Source organism: Zootermopsis nevadensis, unplaced genomic scaffold, assembly GCF_977971745.1.
Source record: "Zootermopsis nevadensis isolate Lab colony 2312 unplaced genomic scaffold, Znev_1.0 Znev_ptg000028l, whole genome shotgun sequence".
In the NCBI taxonomy this organism is placed as follows: Eukaryota; Metazoa; Arthropoda; class Insecta; order Blattodea; family Termopsidae; genus Zootermopsis; species Zootermopsis nevadensis.
Window position 1 is genome coordinate 29347 of NW_028259160.1, and position 22783 is coordinate 52129.

The 22783-nt window shown below is 41.1% G+C and overlaps 3 protein-coding genes and 1 long non-coding RNA gene across 6 annotated transcripts; 2 read left to right on the plus strand and 2 right to left on the minus strand.

Moving 5' to 3' along the window:
- The first annotated feature begins 593 nt into the window (after nucleotides 1-593).
- Nucleotides 594-6919, plus strand: LOC147872295 (uncharacterized). The gene is made up of 2 exons (XR_015537502.1): nucleotides 594-683; nucleotides 5176-6919. It is a non-coding gene; the product is annotated as an uncharacterized LOC147872295 (long non-coding RNA).
- On the minus strand, nucleotides 1674-5274 carry LOC147872296 (BLOC-1-related complex subunit 8 homolog). The gene is made up of 3 exons (XM_087357544.1): nucleotides 5134-5274; nucleotides 3687-3794; nucleotides 1674-2186 (listed from the first exon to the last, which is right to left on the minus strand). Exons 1-3 carry the CDS (start codon nucleotides 5136-5138, stop codon nucleotides 2129-2131), a joined length of 171 nt encoding a protein of 56 aa, XP_087213670.1. The 5' UTR covers nucleotides 5139-5274; the 3' UTR covers nucleotides 1674-2128.
- On the minus strand, nucleotides 5091-15989 carry LOC147872297 (peroxisomal multifunctional enzyme type 2-like). Of its 2 annotated transcripts, XM_087357534.1 has the most exons (16): nucleotides 15912-15989; nucleotides 15252-15389; nucleotides 14872-15024; nucleotides 14254-14398; nucleotides 13675-13802; nucleotides 13330-13446; nucleotides 12736-12935; nucleotides 12242-12302; nucleotides 12005-12168; nucleotides 10568-10691; nucleotides 10217-10389; nucleotides 9640-9816; nucleotides 8740-8901; nucleotides 6173-6314; nucleotides 5724-5819; nucleotides 5091-5296 (listed from the first exon to the last, which is right to left on the minus strand). In XM_087357534.1, exons 1-15 carry the CDS (start codon nucleotides 15964-15966, stop codon nucleotides 5758-5760), a joined length of 2001 nt encoding a protein of 666 aa, XP_087213660.1. In that variant the 5' UTR covers nucleotides 15967-15989; the 3' UTR covers nucleotides 5091-5296; nucleotides 5724-5757. The 2 variants fall into 2 exon arrangements, with proteins under 2 accessions (XP_087213660.1, XP_087213661.1); XM_087357535.1 differs by lacking the exon at nucleotides 5724-5819.
- Nucleotides 15965-20912, plus strand: LOC147872298 (uncharacterized). 2 transcript variants are annotated; one of them, XM_087357536.1, is made up of 3 exons: nucleotides 15965-16036; nucleotides 18098-19210; nucleotides 20215-20912. In XM_087357536.1, the coding sequence occupies exons 2-3, from the start codon at nucleotides 19180-19182 to the stop codon at nucleotides 20709-20711; spliced, it is 528 nt and encodes a 175-aa protein (XP_087213662.1). In that variant the 5' UTR covers nucleotides 15965-16036; nucleotides 18098-19179; the 3' UTR covers nucleotides 20712-20912. The 2 variants fall into 2 exon arrangements, with proteins under 2 accessions (XP_087213662.1, XP_087213663.1); XM_087357537.1 differs by having other exon boundaries at nucleotides 18098-18347.
- The last annotated feature ends 1871 nt before the right edge of the window (nucleotides 20913-22783 follow it).

Below are 22783 nucleotides of genomic sequence, written 5' to 3' on the forward strand. Positions count from 1 at the left end.
CACAACATTTAAAGTACATCCTATAGGTCAGGTAATTACACACTTCATTCATTGTCCCATCAGGTTTCCTGTTCAGATATCAAGTCAGTCTGCGAACACACTCAACAGCTTACATGACAAGCATGCAGGTTTGATGGTTTGATTTATTTTATTTCGCTGGATTGTTTCTTTTTCGACTCATATGCTTTGATGTCTGTATGTTGTACCCCCAACTGAGCCCCCTTTTATATATTTGTGCATAACCCCCCTCATTCTATCATATTAGGCGCCCCACCCTCCCGTTAACCCACAATTATTTTTAGAGGACAGAAATCAGAAATCAGAAATCGTTTAAGTCCTGAGTCCTGCCCTCGTTTTATATTTAGAACTTAATACTACTGTAAGAATTAAGAATTAATACTACTGTAAGAATCCGCTGGGTCTCGAACTGCTCGTCCTCCGCACGCCAGCACGCTATCCATTCGGCTACCAGGCTCCTACAAGATTACGATTCTGGATCTTCCTGATATATCGATGCCCTGTTCTTTCCCGCCAATACGTAGTTTACTGGGTTCGCTACTAGAATTCGCTGTAGTCAAGTTCGCGCAGAGATAGAGAGAGAGAGTTGGTAAAATTTGTTGCGTGAATCTAGTCTTCGGAGTCTTGGAGGTGCTGTAAGTTTATGTGTGCGAACAGCGATCTAGGTGGGCTGTCATCAGGTTACGGAATGATAGGGTGTTCTCGTTTAACGGTTGAGGTTATGTGTCGATGATTCCCGAGGAATCAAATAAATAAACGCCATGAGGCGTTTACGGCATTGATAAGTGACATTTATATACTCAGAAGTGTGTGTGGTGTGCCCCCCTCCCCAAGAACAAAAGTACATGTTCAAACAACTGCGTCATCAGAATGCTGTTTATTTTTGCATTTGTGTTAGTTAAAAGTGAACGCATTTTGTCTTTCTGGGAATAGCTGAGAGAAGAAGCTTAATTGATCCTTGGGATTTTACTCGGGGAAAAGCTGTCTGTCACCTGACCAGCCTACTGCTTGCCAGGAAATCAGTGGAGTATGTTCAGTACACTTGGCAGGCTCACTTCATATCGCAACAGAAACCTGACCTGCCTACTGCTTGTATCACAATGTTGTTGCACATTAAATCCCTTACCAGCTGTAACATTAACTTCACAAAGTTTACAGAACAGAATTGTTCCATCAGAACTAAAATATTCCTCACCGAAATCTTTAATGAAAGCTCTTAACTTTGCACTTTCAGAACACCACTTTTGGCATCTGAACTAAATGAAGGATTCACTGTAAATGCCCGAGAAATGTAGTTTCAAGTAAGAATTTCATACCCAAAATATGAATTTTATCCTCAAAATATAACAAAAATGATCCTAACCATGAATCACCAGTATTGTTCCCAACAAACTGTGGTCAACCAGTGTCCTTGAAGATCTAAACATGATTTTGTGATTGTAAATAAAATTTTCATGAAGCAGAGTCCTTGAGAAGCTAATAGTAGATCATACAGTAAAGACTGCACCAAACCCTTAATTTAGTATGACTCCTTCTTGTTCCTGTACGAACAAATATCTTTGAACAGAATGAGCAGTTGATTGATCCACTGGTTGCTTAGCCGCCTGACTGTGATTAAGAGATCAAGTGGCTAAAAGGGTGAATGAACTGACTAATTGATTCGTAGGCTATTTAATAATTATATTTCAACCGTACAAATTACTTAATACTAAATGGGATTAGGATTATTGTGAATGGAGGATCCAAGACATGAAATTGTAATCTGAACAAAATTAAACAAACAGCGATGCAAATACATAGTAATTAAATGGCTAATTTGAAGGAAAAAAAACATGCACAAACAATATTGATTATATAACTATCCACTGCTAATACTAAAGTGCCACTACATTCCTTGGGCAACACCAACCACCCACTGGTTTCTTGATTTGAACACTTTCCCAAAAAAACAGCACAATTCATGAAGCTCCTCATTATGTAATTTTCTCTCGCTGCCTGTATGTTTCTCTTAGTTACATGTATTCTGCTCATCACAGACATCAGTGCAAGACACCAAGTTTAACACCCACACAAAACAGCAGGTGAAATAAGTAGCCATTATTATCTGTAATTAAGAACTTTTCCAAAAGCAGGAACTTTGAACAATGAAGCATGAACTGGCCTTCAACCTAATAGAGGAAATAAATGTCTTAAATATACTGTCTCTTAGTATAACGATATTGCACAGTTCAGTATCACCTCACAATTGAATAAATATAGTCATTTCTTTCACTCTGATGTTGGAAACATACATGGCACCTATCACACCGTGCAAAGACGTCCATTCGACACAGCCCACACTGACAGGTTAATATTTCCCACTTATAGGACCACAGTTCCCTTGTTCTGTAGTGTCCTCTGTATCAATGAAACATTATGTCCATGTGACCATGCACTCTTTCTCCTACACAGTAACAATTCTAAGGCCATGTGATATCCCCAATTTCATCATGATCATGTAGTGACTGCTTACCATAATATACTACCAACATAATAAACAACAGGAAGCAGCAATTACCTGGCATCTCACAGCATTAGTGGGGGAGCCTACACAGACAAGACATGCAACATAAATCACATGCGTTGCGCATATGCGCATGCCAATCCAAATGTTCTTGGATCAGCACACAGGAACAAAACACAATTCTAACACACATGAAGAATCACAGCAAGGTGAAAAATCACTAACACACTGTCTGACCGGTATTCTACACTACTGTGAATGAAACAGTGATCCACAGAGCAATAAAATTAATTTAGTGTCCTACAAAACAACTCATTACAAAGATGGTTGCCTGCGACGTTGCACAAACTGATTTTTACATTAAATGGTGCAACAACCTGCAAGACAGCCACCTCCATATTCACTATCATAAGAACCTCAAAACTCAATTCAGTAATGGCAGATGACAAAGTTAAAATGAACAGAAGATCAAGAGAACTGAAATGGTAGATATTCACACCAAATTTCACAAAAACCAGTCAACTGCTGTGTAACTGAATCAGGCTAGATGGACATACACATGCAGCGTACTTAATTAATAAGACTGCTTTATAAGTCATTCAAAAACCACTGGATCAACTGGCATATTCTGATACACTATGATCAGATTCAACTGGAAGATCTGAGGAAACTGACAAAAAAAAACCCTCTTCAGTCAGGACAGCAAATCCCCTGCTGAGACTTGTGCATAGGACGTAATTCATTTGAGAAACAGGAGTGCTAACACCACACTGCTATAATTTACTGGTAGAATCACTCCTTCCCAAACGAGGATTTGCACAGAATAGTTTTGTCCATGTACTACACAACAATTCAGATCATTTTTTCCTTACGCATAGGAGATATTTATTTATGGGGGATTTACACTAGTGACAGACTTCCTTCCTGTTGCTATAAAACAAGTTTGTGTCCCAAATTCCCCAAACCCTATTTCCTTCATGTATTCTAAAACACAGGTAACCCACAAATTTAGCATTCTGTACTTGCTATAGTACATTCTTTTCCAACTGAAACACATTTGCTCATCTTACATTCAGTTCACATATGAATAAAATGGGAAGAACCCTGAGAGAAGGCACAGACAGACCACAGAAATCACGTCCACAACATTCACAATAACACTCACCTGCGAGCTTCTTCATACTTAATCTGCTGTCGCAAGAACACCGCATTCTTCAGCAGTTCCTGTATGTTACCAAGGTTATCCTCTGCCCCCTCCATAGACTTCACTGCCCTGGAGAACAATACAACTGCTGAAAAAACTACACAAAGTTCTGGGAAGGTCTTGTGATTCTCACTTTTCTTCCAAATCATATATATATATATAGATAGATAGACACACGCACACACACCATATTTGGCGACTTTGTGTCAGGACTCAGGATCTTATTCCTTTGCCAGGCAGAAATGTCAAATGAATGAAGGTCTAAAATCACTAAGTTAATTGATTAAATAATAAGCTTTCCTTGTAACATAAAGAAATTACACTTCACATAATTCAAAATGTCAACTAGAAATGAGCAAGATGCTGCTACAAGCCTGTGGAAAAGTATTCACTTGGGAACAAGGTTCCTCTTGAATACTAGTGAACGAACAGAATTTCCTTTAAACCTTACCCAATGGCATACTCCACATCGTAGCAACGTCCCTGCAACTCATGATGCAGTCTGGTAACTTCTACCCTCTTCTCCACCATCGGGGGCAGTGCTTTGCAATGTTACGTATATAAGTTCAACATAAACAACTCAATCCATGTTTGACACGTTTTCAAACCTTTTTTAACTTTCATTTCCAATTCCGGGTCTGATGACAGAGACATCGACATGATTCTCAACACAGTTACGTTATATTACCGATAACAAAGCACATCCATATGTGCCTAATAATTATTCCAAATAATCGCATACGAAGTACAGCCGATTAACAAACTACAGTTCTGAGTTACAAAGCATGTTACAAACTATGGAACTTCTAAACTTCCGTGTTTAACAGTGAAGCCAAAACAGTTTCATTTTAACATTGGCAACGGCTGGAACGGTATATTTTATCGTCATTAACTTTTAAATTGGTGACAATGAAGGGAACCGGAACTAATTTTTAAGTGCGGTCATTGCCAGTAGGAGTCGAATTACATGCTTTGTTGCTTGTGAGTTGGCAACGAGTTGGAAGTTTTGATAAAGAAGTGCCATTCCGTTGGGAAAGATTCGAAGTACTCATGCGTACAACACGTTGGGGAGTGTATAAATTAATATTTCGTTAAAAATCTTGAAAGAATGAAATTTCCAAGTATTTTTGTTCTCGCAGCCCTAGCTGCTTATGTAGATGGTAATGAGGAAGAAGAAACGGGTGCCAGATTGCTAATTTCGAAACAGATACTGAATAGATATCTGGTTGAAGACATGGACATAGTAGCTGGGATATTTAGATGTCATATTGTTTCAGAAAAGTTATCGTCCGGTTGTTTTTGCAGAATAGAAATTTTTACATATCATAGGCCGTTTATGTTACAAGCCAAAGAATATGGAGCATCTCATGATAATATTGTATTTAGTACCCATATAATACCAACATACCTCATAAACTTGTTTGATTATAACACACAACATTCTTTGCAGTACACACTATATAATGTTGGCACAAGTACTGCTCTTGGTGTTAAGCTGAGTGACAGTAGCTTTCACAAAGAGGCCTTCACTTTGGTGGGTGGTCAGCTCAACATCAAGATTGACAGGATCCCTGCAGGGACAAATGTATCTCATGTAGTAGTTGTCAGACCAAGGAAATATGGATACTTCAACTTCACAGCTGCAGAAGTCAACTACAGACCAACAGAGGATGCCTCTGAAATGAGTTATCACTTGCATGGACCGTGGTCAAAATTTATAGAAATGTTTGTAATTTCCATTGTGCTGGTCCTAAATTATATATTTAGAATGTACAGGAAGCCATTGTAAAATAATGAGCATAAAACACAAATTCTTCAGATTGATAAAATGATTTTCATTTTGAAACATTTAAATATTACTTGGAAAATCCATCTATGGACACCATACTTGTTTCTGTCTGCTTCTCTGATATTCAAAGCTCATAATTAAAATGAACTGAGGACTGAATATAGCTAACATCAAAGCTAAAATTGAATATTAATCTCCAAACTTCTTACAAGTCTTCCAAGTGGTGTTCCTCAGGTTTCACCATCAAATTTCTGCATACATTTCATTTTTCCAGAACTTCTTGACAAATACATATGCCACAAAGCCTGTAATCATGTAAAATTCCTAAGTTTATCTCTTGTTTTGTTTTTTGGGTTTCTGTTAACATCGTCACACACTGCTCCTGTAGGACGCAACAGAAATGCATAACAAGTCTTTCCGTTTCAGCTGCAAGTGGCCGTGACAAGCGAACCCGGCGAGGGTCTCATCATTGCCTTCCGTGACTATGATAAGAAAACCCTGTCTCTCAAATGAGATACAAACCCAAGATCTGCCAGATATGAAGTAGGAGAGTTAACCGCACAGACAAAACGTTTAACAGATGAAAGTTTTAAGTTAGTCTGTATAAAATTTACTCTCTAACAGTGCTGTAAATCCATGACAACTGTGTGATACATACTCCAGGTGGCAACAGTATTGCCATCTTTGGTGATGTTGTACTGGAACACACCACCGATCTTCTTGGCACGCTCTGGGTTTGCCGCAACCCGCTTTTTCAGCAAGTCAAACACACCATCCGAATCCAGCGCTGATGTGGATGCCTGCACCAACAATGCAACCTCACATTACAGTTTACAAAGCCACCAACATCATACACCATTTCTGCATGTCTCTAGGAACCTGTTAACTCTCTGGTGATAGAAAACGAAGGTCGAACATTGCCAATACCAAACAGTATCACTAGCTGCAGGACCAAGCCACTTTGGCACAGTTCAAACACATCTGTATTTGTCTAAGATCCAGCTTAATATTATCCTCCCCTTAAATTCTCAGTCTTACTTATGTCCAATTTTTTTAACAGGATTCCCACCAAACTATGCATACATTATGTGTTTTCATCTTATGAACAACACATTTAGTCCTTTAGTTCACTATCCTAAGAATCCACTTATTTGATCCTTCAAGATCCCAAATAATATTTGGTTGTTTTCAAACACAATTTAGGTTCTTCACACAAAGAAAGAAACCATATTTTACAACCATACAAAAGTGGAAAAATATGGATATGATGTAATTTGATCTTTAGCATTACTGAGAGTACATAGTTTCGATGGTTACACACTCTGTAATCAATAATGAGTACTTCCTGAACGTGTTAAATATTTATGAATACTATATTTTTAGCTTAAAAACAAATGCAAAACAATGTTCATATTTTCATTCTATGTCAGGACATGAGATGTGCCTCTGAACTACAAATTCCAGTTTTCACTTCCCTCACCTTGGTGGACCTCATCACAGCAGGCATAGTGACTGACTGATGCAACCAGCATACATCAGAGCTACTCACTTGTGTTTCTTCCATGACCTTGAACACAGCTACTGTACTGTACATGTAGGCCTAAAGTGCAAAGTCTTTCCTGCCTCCTTGACAGTGACTCAGCTAGTCAAAAAACTTACTGCTTTTACAAAACAAAGGTTCATTATTCTGTTACACAAAACACACACAAATGGCCATATCATGACTCGGCTCCACCCCCAGCTTCATGCCAAAAATTTTTTCCAAGTCTAAGCCAATTTCTGACCTAATGACATTTTACATAAACAAGTGTAGTGAAACAATGTATTCATGTGACAACTTCTCTTTGTCTCCCACAGTTTACTATTCACAAAGCACTAAGTGAACTGTACAAATCGTGAAGTTTCTTCCTCACTTTGCCCACTGAAGATGCAAATATCCTGAGAAATTGATTTGCAGATATTTACCATAAGCTGGAAATGTAACTAGGAAAGAGAAAACAAAGAAATTCCATACAGCTTTTGAGTAACCTCTGAAGCCCAACTAGGAAATTAAAGAAAATAATTAACCCCTTCAGCCACAGTGAAGGTGCATAATATTCTATCAATCCATTGTTACCTCAAAGAAAACACAACACATCTCCACGACTACACTAAACTAGTTAATGCTGCTTAGAGAAATAAATTACTGTTTATTCTGAGATCAATATAAAACCCACATTATATATTCTGTGGGCAAAATGCAGAGATAATGACTGTTACAGCAGGTGGTACATACAGTTACAACTCAGCTTTAAAGGGTTAAAATGGATCTTACTGAAGATGTGATACTAGCAATGCTGTAATGTTTGGGATCTTAACAAAAAGGAAACATAACCTTGTCACTGAGAGTAAGAAATTGCTAGGCTGAACAATGCAGGTTATCACAAGATAACAGAATATCAGTTACACTTTATATCGATTATAAACACAACTTGCAATCTGTAGGAACAAACACCACACAGCTCAGGCCTGCCTCATGGACTTATCTTGAACCACTTGAACACAATCCACAACCTAACACCCAGTATTTTAAAGATCCATTTTAATATTACACTCCCATCTATGAGTTGGTCTCTGAAGCCATCTCTTCCCTCAGGTTTTCCACACAAAATTCTGTACTCATTTCATGTCTTGCTCATGCATGCTGTATGCCCTGCCCATCAGAGCTTTCCTATCATTTTACTAAAAATCCAGAATTAAATCTTATATTTGGCTCATTAAACCCACACTAAATTAAACATTCTCCAACACACAATTACAGAATTTACATCAAAATGTACATTTATATTAAGTAAGCTTTACATGCAAACAACACAGCTCAAATGCTTCGTCTTGTTTAGTAGCAGTGTACTGCATAATCAAATTGCATTTTTCTGTGAGGAACCTGCAATATGTGTGACCTTTTATTTCCACTGCGTAGACATGAAATTTAACACAAAAATTTCATTGGAAAAGCTGAAAGGAAAACAGTACTTGGGAGATCTACACACACACACAGACATTACTAAAATGCACCTTAGAGAAATATGATGTGAAGAGATAGATAGGACTCAACCAGCTCATGACAGAGCATAAGGGCAGAATTATGTGAACGTGGTGAAAGGCCAGCAGCAACGAAATTTCTCACCAGCAGAACAACCATCATCAAAGATGATCTTGGCCCATCAGTCAGCCACAAAAACGTACCTTGTGCTGCGGGACGGATGCCTCGGTGAGATCGACATATGTGCCAGATATCACCACGCTCCCCGTCTCTTTCACCTTGGTCTGAAAGTGGATACGGTTCCCCTGTTGCCACATGTCAGTCTGTAGTGTCTGCCCAGGGATAACCGGCTTGCTGAACCGAGCCTGTAAACCAGTGACAGTCATCATTTTCTTCATACCCTCACACTCTGATGGCCTGTGTAGTGCAACGATCTAAACCATATTAATGGGGATATCAGGTTGCATCTCAGTCCAGTTTCTGACTATCCTTCTCAGGCTAATCAGAGTTCTCCTCAGTCCCTCCAAAGAACTTCCAGCATAGTAACATGAAAATTAATATTACTGCCCCTTTCCAAATTCATACCCATTCTCATTCTATCTGATGCTATATAACCTCTGAAAATGAAACACATTCATGAAATAACATCATATTTAACAATCTCTCTGATGGAAAAAAAGTACAAAGAACTTACAAAGCAACAAGATGATAAAATTAAAAAAAAGAGACTGAAATGGTAAAATGTTATGAACAGTCCTCCGGAATTACAACTTAGAAATCTACTATCAAGCCACACCATTGCACCATGATTCACATGAATATTTTTTTACTTACCATAGGCCTCCCTTAACGTATCCACTGTGAATGGGAGTCACGGTTATGAAGTATTCCAACAGGGATGCGAGAAAATAGGAAAGCATGTGGAAAGAATAAGAAAGCACAATGACTGACATCAACTGAACTGTACATCAGACACGGAAGAGGCAAGTGAAAAATGCTGTGAACACAAACAATCCATAGAACAACAGAAAGAGGGTGCTGGAATGTTATCATGAGAATGTGAAAATAGGAAAGCCCCAAAAAGAGATGTTTCTATTACACACCTTTATGGCTTTGAATTTGGTTGGATCATTATCCGCATACTGCTGTAGGACATGGCGGGCTGAGAAGCCCAGCGAACACAGACCGTGCAGGATGGGCCGATCAAATCCACCAAATGCAGCCACATTAGGGTCAATGTGAAGTGGGTTGCGGTCTCCAGACAGTCGGTAGAGTGCAGCCTGCAGGAAATAATGTTGAAGTGAAGAAACATTGACAATTAATTTGTAGGTGTGTTTATGATCTCTCTCCATACTAAATTCTACAGACTTAGCTGCAGTGTTTCATTAGTCATAATTTTCACACACAGCAATAAGTGCAGATTCAAAGCAGTCAGCATTTTCAGTCTACATCAAATAATCTTAAGGTTGCACATTTTACAAAGCTCTATCACCACAAATATGTCAAGATCTTAATTAGATTGTGCTTCTTCTCCATATTTCACACGTTAGTACTACTGACAGAAGAAACTAAAAATACATACACAGAATAAGAAAAGTTACATTCACCCCCCCCCCCCCCCCCTCAAAGAAAAATAACCAAAGAGCCTCACACGTAACACATGCTTCCCTCTATTCTGACCTGATCAAGAGACGTGTGTTGCTCAACAGACAAATCAGGAATCCGCTTTGGTGGTTCTGCTGTTGGCACATCATAGGGTGAAGTACGCTTGTCTGTAACACCCTTCATTCCAACAGCAAATGTTGTCAGCAGGGACTGTGCCACCTTCTCACCACTTTCATCAAATGTCTCCACTGCAATAATGACAACAGACAGCAACTGAATTTGTATCACCTTGAAGACTAGACTTTTAAACCACTTATATTCCCCCTAGCCTAGACAGATCAAAGAAAAAGAGACACGTTACAACTGCACGAACCAAGTTGACAGAAGTTACAAATGGAATGATCATACTGCACAATTTTATCTCACCTTCCACCAGCACAACAGTCCCGGATCCCTTGTCCAACATATCCACCACCTTGCAGTGCACCTCAAGAGTCCCTTCACTGTTGATGGGACGCAGAACCTCCAAGTACTGCTCACCATGCAACATCTGGCAACATAGCAGCAACACGATCCTCCTCAGTCAACTCAAATTATGTACTCAATCGTTTCTCATTCCTTTGTGCCTCATCAGCAACCCTAAGGTTCATAATCCAATCAGTCTCTACGTCGAAACCACTCAACTATCTTTAAGTTAGCAGAACTTCTCGAATCCATTTAGTGGAAAGAAAGAAAGAAATACTTTATGATATATCTGCAAAAACAACTGAATACTGTCATTTGTTTACATGACCGAGTGGCATGCCAGTGGGAAGCATCTACACTCTGTGCAGCTCACTGAATCAGTGTGAATTCTATCCTCACTCTCTCTATGGTGCAGGATATTCTTTGAAAAACTGACTGTATACTTGGCTTCTCAAAAAATAGAACACTTTCTTTATAGAAGCCAAAGGTTCATCACTGAGTTCACAAAAGCCTGCCATAAGACTAACCTGAGCCAGCTGCATCCAGTTTGCTCCATAGATTCCTATCCCCCAAAGGTCCATCTTAACGCCATCCCACCTACGCCAATGTCTCACCCACAATCTCCTCCCTTCAGGCCTTCTAACCAATATCTTGTAAACACCCCACCCCTCCACAATGCGTTCCGCATGTCCCGCCCGTCTTATCCTCCTCGATTTAATCGCCCTAACGGTATCAAGTGAGGGGTACAGTCCGTGAAGCTCATAATGCAATTTTCTTCCTGCCTCTTAGGTCGAAATATCCTAAACACTCTGTTCTCAAAGACCCTCAATCTATGTTCCTCCCTCAAAGTGGGAGACCAAGTTTAACACCCATACAGCACAACTTTTGTATCTTTAGTTTTCTTGATGTGAGATGAGAGGACAAAACATTTTGGACTGAATGATAGCAAGCATTCCCCAAGTCCACACCACACTGCTCAATTACAACTTCACTAGCATAGAATACGACCTGAATGATCCTCCGTTGCACTGAACAGAAAAACAACTCACTGCAGTATTATTTTTGCAGAAGCTGGATCTGCTTTCATTCCATGAGGACCAGCAGACTTTTAATTTCTTCCTCACTGCATGTACAGTGAACTAAACAAGTCAAGTGCAATGGAGACTGGCTATTATATTCGTAATAGACAAAGCACAGGCAGTAAAATGTGCCTTGCGTTAAGATATATGGACATGTTCAGCTGCGAAGGCAAGAAATGCACATACAGAGATGAAAACACAGCAAGAAGATTGTGAGGTGGCTCAGGGTTGCATCCGAAGGCAGGCTTCGAAATGACCGATGCTGAACCTTGCGGTTATCCTCAAAAGAGTCTGCTTATCAAGACATAACCTCACTTACCCTGGCAGGATTGAAATCCCTGCCACTGAACACCTCAGCAGTAACACTAGACTCCATCACGGCAGACACGCCTTGCAACACGAGGAACGTCGGCAACGCAGAGAAGTCTGCGTGGCCTTCATACAGGAATCTCAGGTCACTTGGGTTGGTCACAGTGCTACCAACTGCAATAAAACAAACACATTACTTGTCTGTCACACTGTCACAAACACACGCACATAATGGCACATTACTCACCTCCCAGTGCATACAGGATCAGGTCACGAGGAGTGTATTGGAACTTTGTCACAACACTCTTCTGGAAAGGAAATCAGGACCTTAAACCATGTTCACAGAATAAGTGTCACCAAGAAGACAAAAGAAGTTCAAGTCTGCACAAACATTAGCCACCATCAATACTTGGATGGCAGCACCAGCCATTGCCAAAACTAATGTACACCTCATTTAACAAAATACTGGACCTCCAGTGGCGTAAGCCACAATGAAGCAGTCAGCTTCTTCCAACACCATACGCAAGAAACACACAACTGAAGTAACGTAAACCACGTACTACAATTATGGCGACGGGCTAAAATCCTGTACACAATAAACAAAATTAATTCTGCTCATTCATACGTCTTATACTACACTCCCTCTATACACCTCCACTGGATGGTGCTTAGACACAGGGGTAACTTGAATAATTACTATCTGAAAGCATATGCAAAAAACTACATCGAGTCATAACTCACGCCATCAGAAGAAATCCCAGAGTTCGACTTCATCTGCTCCAGAACGGTCATCAGGGTACCAGATGCCTCCTGGATGGACTCCAATTTAACGGCAGCAGACATATCTGTCACCTTGCCCCAGTTCTCACGTACAGCCTCTGGCGTCACCAGCTCATTCATCTGTGCACGCAGCAGGCCGCCCGGTGAACGCACCAGATAACCTGAAGGTTGTCAGACAAGAACGCATCCTGATGGAAAGTTCTGCCGACACTCAGCACGGGAGGTAAACGGTTCTCTGCTTGTCTATCATTACTGCGCTTCATGGCTATTCCAAGCTGTCTCACTGAAATCAGGACCCTTGAAACATGAATCCGGTCATTCTACCGCTGTTGACACATCTACGGAAGTCCACATGCAGATTCTGCGACTTATCTACGATTGTGATTTGCAGTGAAAAAATCATTTCTGCATTTCACTGAAAGAGCAACAACAGACCCAACCTTCATGACCCTAATGAAATGCAGTCCTGTTTTGGACGGCATCACATGGCTCAGAACCAGTGGTGTCGTTACAGGCATCGAGCATATTCCGAACAGGGGTGCCACTGACACTTACATTTTCCTGCCCAGCCAGCAGCAGACTCGATGATGGAGCCAGTCTCCTCACAGGATTCGTGACACAGCCACGCGACGACTGGCGCAATCAGCTCTGGGCGCAGCTGCGCAAAGAAATCTGTGCAACAAACAAGTGACTTATCAGTATCACATTAGTGTTTATAATCATGAGACAATATTAAAAACTGCTGATAACAGATCTCCAAAACATGAACTATTTATTACAACTGATAATATGACAAAAGGGTGAATATACTTCCAAAATGCACTGTTTGCATCATTTTGATGTTCATTTATTGTAAACAGAAGTGACACACTGTCAGGCTTTAGTATCAGCAGCACCCACCAGGTGGCAGGATGTCTTCAGTAAGCCGGGATGCCGCAGTTGGCACAATCACATTGCAGTGGATGTTGTCCTTCCTGCCCTCTATCGCTAACGTATTGTTCAGACCAACCAGCCCCATCTTGGCAGCACTGCAACCATAAAAAAAACATACATGGACTCTTCCCAAGAAATGCATAAAGCGGCCATCACTCACACCAACTTTCTTATTTGAGAACAACTTTTCAGCCGCACGAATTACACAGTCCTGAAAGGAAGAGCGATGGTGAATGACGAACTGGAGAGGATGTAGAAGTGACCCTCGGTTATATAACACACTATCCCAGCATCTGTCTTGAGGAACTGTGGGGGAAAACAGTTTCTACCATTTCTGGCAACCAAAGACAAACTTTTATTTTTATAAATAACCAGAATGTTAAATCAATATTTCATAGGCGGGGGGAGGGGTGTATTGTAATTAATACTTTTAAATCCCAAAGATATTCAAAGCAGAACAGATTAATGTCCAAGATATCACGCACACATTATACAAATGATCAATCCTATGAAAGATAAATATACTGAAGTGTCACTAACACCGACCTGTAGTTTGCCTGCCCAAAGTTCCCATATAGACCAGAATTGGAGGATGTCACAATGACACGTCCATACTTTTGTTTACGGAAGTGAGGCCACGCGGCTCGAGTTGCCTTGAAAGCACCTGTTAGGTGTACGTCCTGAATTAAGCCTGCAACAGTAACAAATGATCATTAAACCTCAACAGCACTAGTAACTAGACAAAAAAGCATGCAAAACCATCCCTGAACTCAAGAAATCTACCATAGTCCCTTTTCTTTTGGCCTCCTATACAAAATCAACAACAGACAAAACAGCTCGGCATAGCAGACAGTATTTGTCAAGGTTTTCCTCAGCCTCTCTAGGCAAATGCCATGGACAGTCTCTTGAAACTGGTCAGAACCACAATGAGAATAGACGCTTGTGAATTTTAACTCTTTCAGAATTAGTCTCTGCAGAAAAATGATATTCCAATTTCACTAAACTATCAGACTTTAAGGTAAAATGGCCCCTGGGACAGCTACATAATATCCAGTCACTGGCGCTCTTAGTTTTCTGACTGACTGACTGTAGCAGTCCAAATACACTGAAAGTACCCCACAATCTGATATTATGGCCAAGAATAAGATTTAATCTCAAACATACTCCAGTCTGCGTCACTAATCCTGGAGAATGACTTGTCCCACAGGATGCCAGCATTGTTCACTACCACATCTACTCGTCCAAACTCTTCCAGAGCCGTCTGTATAATCTTCTCTCCATTCACCACAGAATCATAGTTGGCTACAGCCTTGCCACCTACCAGAAACAAAACAATCTACGATACAAATGCAATCCCGCGGTGCTGCGACTTCACCGTAAAACAGAAGTTGGAAAGGAAAGGGAATCAGACGGAGGTGGTAGAGGGGGACACAAGGAAGCAGTTTGTAAGAAGGAAGGAGAAAGAGAAGAGGTGAGAGGACAAACAAGAAACTTACATGCAAATGCAGTAGCAGCCAACAAGCATCATAATGCACTAAACCCACCTTTGTGCCGGATCTCTTCTACAACACTGTCTGCTGCACTGCTACTCTTCCCATCGCCATGGCGACCACCACCAAGGTCATTCACCACAACTGATGCTCCATGCTCCGCAAACAGCAGGGCATATGCTTTACCCAGGCCTGAAACATAAAGTCATGGCTGGTCAGAATTATGAGGAACTGGCACACAAGAAATGATAAGTGGGTGAAACGACACACAGAACTGTTCATTGCAAGAAGTTGTAAGCAAATGCCATGATTAATACGATTATGAGACAATGGAAACAGACAAATGATAAAAGAGAAGGGTATTAACTCACCTCTGCAGTGCACACATCACATGGCATGTGGAGTCTCATCATACTTTAATATTATCATGACAACTTTTATCCATGGAAATGGACACACACAAACTGGTACAATTAAAACTGGAAACATACTGTTGTAGCAGCCCACACCCTTCAATTTCATATTTTTGTCTTAACAACTGAGGGAAAGAACTATATTTTTTTTGTACAATATAGTCATTAATGAAGCTGAAACCGCGAAGACAAGAACGATAACCTAAAATAATTTCGACAAGAATTAAATATTTCCGAAAGAAAGTCTTGCATACTAGAAAAGCGATCAGGCACAAACATTATTTTCGTGTACGATAATCACCTGCACCAGCTCCTGTAACTACAACCACTCGGCCATCGAATCGCAGATCTGTCATGCTTAATAGGGCCCTACAGAAGTCCGAACCTGAAACAAGACGAAGTTACGTGACCAAACACACGGATAAGGTAGTACAAGTGCAAGATTAACCAGTACTTCGTACCTTGTTTACTTTCGTGTGTATAACTGCGAAGTCATCGTCAAGAAATAATGTAACCGTTAAAATTATAATACAACGCACAAATTGCTAAATATTACTACGTACGATAAATCCGCCGCTGTCTAGTCGTAGACTCCAAGACACAATCCACTACCACGAGATCATCACAGTTTGTGTGCTTGTTTTTTCAGACCTTCGCATCAGATACGGCCAGTCTGCTGTCTGACATAACTGCAAAACCTCTGTACAAGAAATATGTACTGTACTTCAAAACAGGTTACGAAAGTGATCGACGCAATTTCGCTAGTCATTCTTTCCCATATCGATATATTTAGATTAATGCAGTGCTACCAATAGTATCAGTAGATCTAGCGAAAATGTTCGAAAGCAACAAATGGCATTTTACCTGTCTGAATGTAGAGTTCCCAAATTGAGATATTTCCTTGCCCTACTTTCACATTTTATACATTGTATCATAATATCCCATAGAAACTGTACTTACTGCTTTTATTTTTCTTAACTCATGTCACAGTTTTCCTGCCTATGTTATTAATACAGAAAAGAAACATGACTAACTTAAAAGCATGAAGTAACAAGGGGAATATGCTTACTGCCTTCATCACCAGAGAGATCGCCTAATAATGGTGTCAATTTATATTACACTACACTGCGCAATATCCCACAACGCTGTCATCTTCACACTCTTTTCCCATGAGCATCTGCTCTACACAAGGAAGTTAAATCAGCAACTAGGATGTGTCTTACTGAAGAACATTAGGAAAGAGCATGCAAATTGCAACAATGAAAATTAAATGTGATACTGAAAGCTGAATAAAGCTAAAGCAGTGTTAAATGTATTTTTTATAAATTACTATGATATTTTAATGTCCCCAGTCCAAGACTGTGGGATTTCATGTCAGTGACAACTTCAGATCAATTTATAAGATGTCACTAGTAAGATGGGATGTCTTAAAATTCAAGGTCGTGCAGACACAAGTTCATGAATTTCTTATCTCATACCATCACACTGACAGTCCCGAGTTTCAGGCACACAAAGTTACAGCACAACAAAAGCATGCGAGTCACAGTAAGAATTGAGGTTCTCACAGTGGCGAGTACGAATATGACTCGTTTTCTGTGTTGTAATGCTACAACCCAGAAGGCAGCCATCTTCATGTGACTCACAATTTATTTATACTTTATTTAACGATGCTGTCACTAGCTGAGACTTTATAATGTCGAGTGAGAGGATGATAGTAAACAGAGAATTGGAAAACATGTGGACAGAAGTGATCATGGCCTAATTTAAGGAACTATCCAAGCATTTTCTGGAGGGACTGAGGAAAACCACAACAAGCCTTCGTCACGATAGCCAGTCTGCAGGCCAAGATCTGAATCCAGGACCTGCCAAACATGTAGCAGGAGTACTAACCATTCAACTATGATGTTTTGTGTGATTCACAAGATACAAACAATTTTATTACACATAATCAACTGGTTACCGTAGTAAACCGACGTTTCGGGAACAAACTCTGTCCCCATCTTCAGGGTTTGTTCCCGAAACGTCGGTTTTACGTGGGCAAGGAACTGAGACAATTGTCTGTATGTCGGATCTCGCGTGGTGGCAGATTTTGAGCAACTTCAATTCTATCTCCGATAATGACAATGACTTCGTTGATTCAAACTTGTTACCCTAAAATATGAAGCCAGCGAATGTGAACATTTGCCAAGTGAACTCTGAAAACCAGAGATGAGCTAAATGTGGAGCGGAGAATTTCCCGAAGCGATGCCTACCGACGCCAGTTCGCGTTCAGTTTCATCAAAATCCGTTCAGCGCTGTTGAGGGCAGCAACCCGAAAGTTCGCTACGCGGGGCATTCTCCTCCTGAGCCAGCTTTATCCACACAACCTACTTCCCTCGCCGGCCCGCGGTAAATTCGAGTAAAGATTCCTGTTAGTCCCCGGGTCTGGATTAATCGAGCAGGGCGAGTTATTGAGCGAACGACCAACATTCCGTAATTCTTTGGCAGGCCCAGCCCTCGCACAACGCCGAAGGCCAGATCACAAATAGCGGTCAAGGTCAGGGAACCGTCTCCATGGAAACAACCGACAGTCGGAGAGACCCAGAAAAACGACTGGCGGCATTTCTCAGGAGCTACAAGAAAGGAATTAGCACGTCTCTCGAGCAGCTGACAGTTGCCTACACTTCCACGAAGGATCATCACCGCATTCCCCAGAAGCTGAGGTCCGAACTCCATCCGAATTAAATTCAGACACTGTGTAAGTTCCACGTATTGAGATTAAGCAGATGTAATATGAGAGCGCCCTCACAGCTCGCAACGCCTCCTGTGATAACAGTTTCCTTATGATGTCATCGCCTGTAACGAGATCACGTGTGAGGTCGCACTCATAAAGAGAATGACATCACGCCACCTTCTTCGATATTATACATAAACTTCATGGTCCCAGGGCGCGTGAACTTGATCTTGTCTTGAGACTGAATAAAACTCTTCATATTATTATCTACAAACTGACAACCTTCAGCTATTTCAATCTGCCCGCCAATCCTACGAAATACTACCAACGTCTGAGGAAGCCGATTACCAACTTTACCTCAGGCACTTCCAAGCGTATTACAACTGCACGACGCACCTTCACATTCTCCCGCCCGCAGTTCACAATCTTCTGTTTCCCGTCTCCTCTCTAACAACGAATGTTTCCTACTGTTTTGTATGGGTGTAAAACCCGGTCTTTCACTTCAAGCGAAAACACAGACTCGGGGTGTCTGAGAAGAGAGCGCTGAGGGTAATATCTGGACCCGAGACGGATGAAGTGACAAGAGCGAGGAGGAAACTGCGTTATAAGGAGATAAGAATTTCGTTCAGAATTTGACTAGCCGACCGACCGAGGGCTGAAGATGGACTCTGCTCCATGCAGCTCGTTCTGGTCAGACTTTTACATCGCCAAGGATGCTGCAATCAATAGGCGTTCGGTGTAACCCAGTTATCGGCAACGTAGTCTGAAATCGGTTGTCAGCTTTACTGCGGGGCGTGGTGGCAACTTAACTTTCACAGAATACATTTTTATACGCCAAGGAACGGGGTCCTGCTCGATGCCTGACAGTCACGATATTTGCAGGACTCGTAAGTTCACTGTCGCTTTCATAAATGCCAGACTTAACCCTCTAAATCCCGAAGCTCGCCTAATTAGACAAAAGTGGTTAGTTGTTTGCGTTTTTATAATACAATATAACGTCTTCTAGATTTAAACACGTCATGCAATGAATGGATTATTACCAGGTTTTTGCGATCTACTTGCCTAGAAACTGCACCAGCGTCTGACATGAGATATTTTCTCAACTCTTCTCTTATCTCGCCTCCTGCTCGAGATAAGGAGTGCGTGTTTGGTGGCGTTGTTTCCACGTCATTACTGAAGTGATAGAAAGTTTTTCCAGATTTTTACTAGGAATCCATCGCGTAACAGGCGACTAATATCAAATCATCACATGTCTCCGGCAAAATGTTTATGTGTGTATAAAACACTCAAAATACTTGGCAAATCAACCCAAATGCATTTTCCGATACCCTTCCGGCACGACAAAGGCGATAATTGAATGTCTGTTCAGTTACGTCATTCTTTGCAACTTCATCAGATACGCGTCGAGACCCGATGCTTCGCCTGAAAGTTAGAAATGGTTCCCGGAAGGCACTCAGGACCCGGAAGATTAAAGTTATTTCCAATAATCACCTTCTTTGCCATACGCACCGACGTCGACCGCAATAAACTTGTAATTAGCGTCCACGATGGCTAAAAGAACGATAGAAAAGAAAGCTTTGTAGTTGAAAGAGATTGGCTCCAACGGCGTTCGGAAAATTCCATTTTATCCAAAATTCGTTTGAAATGCGTTGAAACTCTCGTTGCGTAGGTTCAGGCATGAGTTGAGGTACCAACTTGTTTCTTACACACCTAAGAACCTCTTTCACGATTGGTGAAATATGACGCGCTGATATACGGTAAGCAAACGATAGTGAAGCGTAACTTTCGCCAGTCGCCATAAATCTGAAGGGAAAAAATTATCAATCACTCAATAAGTGATATCGTACACAAAGAACACGCACACGAAAATGGGCGTATTTTCTCATTTCAGATGGAGACTGTAGAAAACGCTGGAAGTATATACGGGATTCATACAATCGATTTAAACGCAAAAGAAAAATGTCAACCGGATCAGCTGCACCACCGAAAAATTCAAAGTGGGATCTTTTCAAGAGACTCCAATTCTTAGAACCGGTTTCAACAGAAAGACCTACTGCATCTAATGTTGAGTCAGATTCAGCGGCAAACGCACAGTTTGAGACTCGGACTGAAAACAGCGAAGGTTGTCCAGATGAAGCATCGCAGTCCTCTGTACCACAGCCTCCACGACGAAAAAGACGCAACAACAATCATGATGATATTCTTGATAATCTCGTGCAACAGTTAAGTGCCAACACTGATACAGAAATTGAAGACGAAATTGCTTCATTTGGGAACCACGTAAAGGCTCCACGTTTGAAAATACAAGCTAACATTTTAAGTCACTATGAAGTGATTCAGATGGATATGCGAGGAGCAACATCGGATGTCCAACCCAAGTTCATCTGAGGTATTCTCCTTTAAGAACTGCCTCGACCCCCGAACCAACCAACATCACAGAATGAAGACAATTGTCATTACATTTGTGACATAATTAGTAATAATACAATATAAGAAACTTAACCGTAACGTGAGCGACAGTTTTTGTTGTTTGTATGTTTTTCCTATTAAACTCAGTGCGTAACCAAACTGCTTTTGATTCAATCTGAAATAACTCCTGAAACTTTCTTCTTCTAATGATAAATGATTCTTTATTAACAGACAGAAAGACCCTTCTTCGCGTCTGGTTTTGAATATTGAACTCGTAGGTTTTCTTTCTTTCTTTCTTTCTTTCTTTCTTTCGCAACAAATAACACAGCAACACATCTTCTTCTTCTTCTTCTTCGAGTAACCTTTTTAGAAGCATTTTTATACTCATTTTTCACAGAATATGTGCACGCGTCTCAACAAAACAAACACTTTGCCGCATGTCTCGGTCGTCACCTCAAAAGTGAGTGGCGGGAAGCTGCGATGAGTCCGTCTCTGTCGCGTGCAGCCAAATTGTACCTTAAGAAGACCCCATAAATATAACTGCAGGTGGTACATATAGTTACCACTGTCCTTCAAAGAGTTAAATGCATCTAAAAATATTTGAGACACGACCTGCAGTTTAACATTCCGTGATAAGAGAACTTTTCCATCACAGTGATCGTGTCGACAGCCATAAAATGCAGACGTCCTCTTCAGGAAATTCTACCACGAGCTCTCGTACCGGATCCTGCCTGAAGCAAGAAATCGCCGCGTGAACCAATTACTTAGGTCAAGGCCAGCGGAAATCAGGCAGAGCCGTGCGTGAGACGACGCAGCTGCGATAATGATAAAACCTCCTCGTGATTATCTTTTTACAATTCAACGGATTACACAGCGTCGAATGAGAGGAAGACAATGAATAATGAATTAGAAAGGATGTGGAAGGAAGCGGTCGTGGCCTAATTTACGGTACCATCCCGGAATTTGCCTGAAGGGGCTGAGATAGCCGGGCTCTGAGCCGAGATTTTAACCCGGGACCTCCCGAACACGAAGCAGGCCTTTAACAGAACCCCGAGGATCAACAGAATCCTCCGTCTGTCCTAGTGCCAAGCCACACGGATCCAGTCCTCGTACTCGCAACTTATTTCCATAAAACCAACCTCAATGGTATCCCCCATCTCTTTCTTGATCTTGCAAGTTGTCACTTTGCCAGAAACATCCTTGCTGTAAGTGAGATTTCAGCTTCTCACAGCGGCAAGTAATCTAGTAGAAACTGGCCGACGTTTCAGAGGTGCTTATTACCTACCATCATCAGGGCGATGAGTGCCCAATGATGCAGGAAGTAAGCACCTCTGAAACGTCGGTCAGTTTCTACTGTATTATACGGCGCGACATCCCGGAGAATTTTCGTCTTAATATTGCAACTCTGACACCAGATTCAATCGACCTACGAGTCCAGTCCGTCGAAACCTTTCACTGCATCAGCACAGCTGAGTGCGATGATGAAACCATTAATTCATTTTATGCCAAGTACCCAATGTTTCATGCTTTTCAACACAAAGCATTCGTCCAAAACGCAAAATGTAGGCGTTTGTGACACTGCATAAATGCCACTGACCAAGTTTCGCGTCGTAAATAATCCAAACACAAGAGAATTATTGAACATACATTAACTTGGAAACATCCAAGTTTCCCAATTAAAATCTGAGGGCCCACAAAATTGAGCCATCGTAGGTTTAGCTTCATGAAAATCTGTAGCCATTATTCAGTCTTTGTATAAATGTATTCAAATACATTAGGACTGTTCTCGTCACGTTATAAGCTCTAGATTTGACTGCGAAACAAACTAGAGAACAGAATGCTTCTTGACAACGTAATAGTCGCTGGGCTGTTCAAGAAATCTGACTTCTGGAAAAGTATTCTAGACTTCCGTGGTTTGCCCTATTACATCACAGCGCAGGGAGCATTATATTTGTTATTGAAGCTGAGAACCAAGCAACGAACACAGTAGGACAGTGAAGGCTCTGTCTTGCTGCTCTGGGTACGATCAGGCAGCGACGCGCAGCTTGGGA